Source organism: Lipotes vexillifer, unplaced genomic scaffold (assembly GCF_000442215.2).
Source record: "Lipotes vexillifer unplaced genomic scaffold, Lipotes_vexillifer_v1.1 scaffold837, whole genome shotgun sequence".
Lineage (NCBI taxonomy): Eukaryota > Metazoa > Chordata > Mammalia > Artiodactyla > Lipotidae > Lipotes > Lipotes vexillifer.
In genome coordinates this window covers 50,103-55,024 of record NW_006775771.1, presented here as the reverse complement: position 1 = coordinate 55,024, position 4,922 = coordinate 50,103, and the positions used below count along the sequence as shown (strand labels likewise).

At 37.0% G+C, this 4,922-nt stretch overlaps 1 protein-coding gene across 1 annotated transcript in view; it reads left to right on the top strand.

Moving 5' to 3' along the window:
• Window positions 1-4,922, top strand: part of LOC103085585 (SLIT-ROBO Rho GTPase-activating protein 1) — a gene marked incomplete at its 3' end in the record, with an annotated part of 235,377 nt that overhangs the window by 194,907 nt on the left and 35,548 nt on the right. Inside the window, exons 7-8 of the mRNA XM_007450191.1 lie at window positions 1,398-1,619; window positions 3,604-3,705. Coding sequence (XP_007450253.1) covers window positions 1,398-1,619; window positions 3,604-3,705 — 324 coding nt within the window. The remainder of the gene's footprint in view (window positions 1-1,397; window positions 1,620-3,603; window positions 3,706-4,922) is intronic.

The window sequence follows — 4,922 nt, the reverse complement described above, 5'->3', positions numbered from 1 at the left end:
GCATTCCTGGGCTATTTTGGCAGATTCAAACCTGTTTTTCCCATTTCAGAAAGAGTACAGATTATTGTTGTCTTCAGTAAATTATACAAACATCAAAATATTACAGTTAGTATGTTTGCATCCTAGAAGGATTTCATTTGATCATTGTATCAATCTCAGTATGCATGAACCAACTTGAAAGCTATTTTTCATTATTTCTTTTCTGTGTTTGATTTTGCTGCTTTTATTTTTTCATAGCTTTATTGAGATATTATTCACATACCATACATTTAACCCATTAAAAATCCACATTTGGCTTTTATTATATCCAGTGTTGTATATATGTTGCCACAGTCAACTTTAGAACATTTTCATTACTCCGAAAAATCCTGCACCCCTTAGCCATCACTTCCTAATTCCCTCATCCCCCAGCCCTAGGCAACCACTAATCTACCTTCTCTCTATATAAATTTGCCTCTTCTGGATATTCATATAAATGGAGTCATACAATGTGTGGCTGGCCCATGTTGTAGCATGTATCAGTACTTCATTCCTTTTTATGGCTGAAAATGTTTATTCATTTATTGATGGATACTTAGTTTCCACTTTTCAGCTATTAATAATACTGCTAGAAACATTCATGTACAAGTTTTATCTCTTTTTTATATATTCCTAGGAATGGAATTGCCAAGTCATATGTTTTATCTCTTTTTTATATATTCCTAGGAATGGAATTACCAAGTCATATGTTTTATCTCTTTTTTATATATTCCTAGGAATGGAATTGCCAAGTCATATGTTTAACCTTTGACAAATTGCCAGACTCTTTTCCAAAGTGACTGCAACATTTTACATTCCCATCTGTAGTGTATGAGGGTTCCAGTTTCTCCACATCCTCCCCAATCCTTGTTATTTCCTGTCTTTTTTATTTTAACCATCCTAGTGGTATCACATGTGGTTTTGATTTGCATTTCCCTGATGACAAATGATGTTGAGCATCTTTTCATACGCTTTCGACAATTTGTATATGTATTTTTTAAGAAATACCTAGCAGATCCATTGCCCATTTTTTAAATTGGGCTATATGTCTAATTTATTATTGAGTTGCCAGAGTTCTTTATATATTCTAGATACAAATTCCTTATCAGATAACATGATTTGCAAAATATTTTTCCCATGATGTGGGTTATCTTTTTACTTGATAGTGCCCTTTGAAGCACAAAAGTCTTCAAATTCGATGAAACCCAATTTATTTTTTCTTTTGTTGCTTGTGCTTTTGATACTATATCCAAAAAACCAATGCCTAATGCAAGGTAATGAAGGTTTGCTCCTAAGAATTTTATGGTTCTAGCGGTCACATTTACGTTGTGATCCATTTTGAGTTAATTTTTATACGTGGTGTTCTCTTACTTTTTAAGTGCTGTGATCTTGGCTACCACGCAAGTCTAAACAGAGCCCTGAGAACATATCTCTCTGCGGAGTATAACCTTGAAACCTCCAGACACGAAGGCTTAGACATTATTGAGAATGCAGTTGACAATTTGGAGCCCAGGAGTGATAAGCAGAGATTCATGGAGATGTACCCTGCTGCGTTCTGTCCACCAATGAAGTTTGAGTTTCAGTCTCACATGGGTGATGAGGTCAGTAATTGATTATCTTAAAACTAATGAATTGTCTCTTAACTTATATTACTCTTCCCCTGCTGTACCCAGCAGTTGTAAAATTTCCCAGTTGTCTTCTCATGGCTGCCTTTGCTCGGGATCTTAGCACAGTACTCTCAACAATCAGCCTCTACCACCTTTTAAAGCAATGGTCAAACACTCTAATGCCTCCAGAGGCCAAAGAAATAGAGGTGCAAACTCACCTGGGTGTAAGCGCTAAATAAACTGTTGCAGGATAGTTAAAGAATTCTTTCTCCACCTCCAGACATTCAGATTTAAGTTCAAAACAAAGCATTTTCTTGGCCCAATAGAATCTGTCTGAAGATTTCTTATAATCCTGATTTAAAGATCTCTGTAAAGAAAAATAATTGTAAATGGCAGGAAAATGGAAGACAGGGAAAAAGATACAAACCATTTTTTTAAGACTCAAGTTATCTCCAGACTGGTAAAACGAGCATTAGAAAGGATGTATTATATCTTAGGTTCTTTATATGAGTTTAGCTTTCTATCCTATTTTATGCAAGGGAAAAACTCCATTTAAACCATTTATGAGTTCCAGTGGTATATTTATTGTCTGTGAACAGGGGGAAACAAGAAGAACCAATAATGGAGCATGCTCTATAGCACTTGGTGTCCCAGCTGTGCAAAACAGTACTCATAGATTAAAAACTCAATTTTAGCTTATTGTGGTGACAGTATGTTTTTAAAAGTAGACGTTCTTATAATTTCCATGGCAGATTTCTTCTTTAATGTCATATTTTCTCTGAAACACCTAATGTTAAGACTTATAAGATGTATATGTATGTACCTGATATATTTCTAACCTGATTTTATTTTTGCTTGATTTGATAGAGTGAATTACTTGATTAAAAATGATAAGCAGTCTTTATGCCGATAGCACACGAATTTGACAGGCGAGTGGCTTATCCCACCCAGAGTTATGTTTCTAAAACCAAATGGTTTTAATCTTTCAGTTATGGATGGATGTGTTAAACACAGAATGATAAAATGTCCCAAACAAGTGATTTCAGTTGGGTTAAAAGTTGTTACTTTTTTTTAACTATTATTATTTTAATATAGTAAGTCTCTTGCCCTTTTTTATGGCCAGTTCTGCCGGGAAGCAATAATCTCTATGATGTCTTGGAGACTCCATAAAAGGAAACTCTCATTTGCTGAGACCATTTCTGTGATGAGAAAGATGAAAAGAAATTGTTCATTTCTAGTCTGATTTTAATATAATTAAAAGGCTCTAATTTTGACCTTATCGATAATTGAGATCATGGCCAATATATCTTTCTACCAAAGCCTAAGACAAGTGGCTTCCTCAGTTTCATGGTGAATCACATGATTTGGCTGAAAATTGGCAAGACAAGCCATGGTTGAGGATACAGAAAACTGTTATTCACTTTTTCTGAGTTTTCACTGTGTGCCAGGCAGTGTTCTAAGTGCTTTATGTACATCATCCCATTTCATCCCCACCACAGCCCTATGGCATAGGTACTCTTAACTATCCGCATTTTACAGATAAGGAAACTGAGGTTTAGTAACTTACTATAGTCACCCAGCTGACTGTAACCAGCAGGCTCTGCTGCCTGCCCTACTTTGGCCTGCATGACCGTACACTTGGATCATCCGTCACACTCTGCGCAATAACTTATTCCACAGGTAGACGGCAGCATCAGAGCTCCATCTCCAGCAACCGCCACGTTCTTAGAGGGATGCTTCCTACCGCTGCTTTTTTCCCAGTCATATCCAGGCCAAGCAGCTGCATTCTGCTCTTGCCACTTACATAACAAGTTCATATTTAAGATTGAAGTTTTGAGGTGGCTGTTAAAAGTAAAATATGTAATTGGAATCTTGAGGGGGTCCGCCTGATTCATGCAGCCTTTAAATGGGAGAACTGTGCACTGGAGGCTGGCTGGACGGCTCCCTGTTGTAACTGTGGTTTCTGATTCCCCATCAGGTGTGTCAGGTCAGCGCGCAGCAGCCGGTCCAGGCAGAGCTTATGCTCAGGTACCAGCAGCTGCAGTCCCGACTGGCCACGCTCAAGATTGAGAACGAGGAGGTGAGCATGCTTTCTGCCCTCACAGGTAAAATGAATTCTAATGTAAACTGGAAGACAGTTTCACACAACCTAAGGGAATTTAACATTGTAACTGCAATCTCTTCATCCTGCATTTTCAGCTAGATCAGAGTTCCTGAAGTACTCCTTGTGGAAGATAAATGCAAAGGTTCTGTATTCTACCATAAATGAATACTTTACCAGGGATTCACTGCATGCACATGTAAACGCACCTTTTATTCTTAAATTCTTAAGTACTGAAAGTAGTTCCCAATAGATTATCAAATTCAACATATGTGTTCAAGAATCTACATGAATGTGTGGAAAGAAATGTCTGACATGTTCATTTAATCCTAACTTTTGAAATTAGTCCTTTTTTATGCTTTTTTGTAGTTTCTAGATTTTTGGTACTGAATATGGCATTACTGATATGAGTACAAAAATCATAGTACTTGAATGGGAATATAAAACTGTTTATTTGCTGACATTACTGGATTTAAATGGATAGAACGTAAAATGTGAATTATAAATATATGTTGAGCCAGAAGGCAGTCGTACAATTCAGCCGCCTGTTTCTGAAATTGATTTATTGGATCCATGTTCTACTTAAATAAAAATAGGAACCACAAATGTTTCTTGTGTTAGTCAAGGCACTCAAATGTAACTTACAGGAACCCAAATCACACTTGGTCAAGTCACGAAGTTTACGTATTGGTCAATGTTTGCAGTAGCCTCAGTGGTGATTGGATCTGTGTCCAGATGATAGTTATCAGGAATCTCTTTTCATCACTTTGAAGTGGTATCTTCACGTGTGTTGGTAGAAAGTCTCTCCCCATGTCCTATATCGGGAGATCCAGGACTACATGGTCCCTACAGTTTACCATCTCACCTCATCCCAACATCCTTATCTCTGAAATAAGGTCTTTCATTGGCCTGACTTAAGTCATACATACTTTTGGACCAACTATTACAGCCAGGAAATGGGATTTTTTCATTGGCCAGCTTAGATCCTGTGCCCATTCTTAGAATCTTTGATTGACAGCCCCAGCAGAAATACGTATTTCTAGAGACAAACAATTTCCAAAACAACAAGTGTGGGACAGAAAGGAAAAATACAATTTGGCCTTGATAAAATAAATGGTCAAAATTCACTTTAGTACCCTCTTTTATTCTGATTCCACTGAGATGTTTTGAATTATGTGAATGTGTGTTTGTTCCTG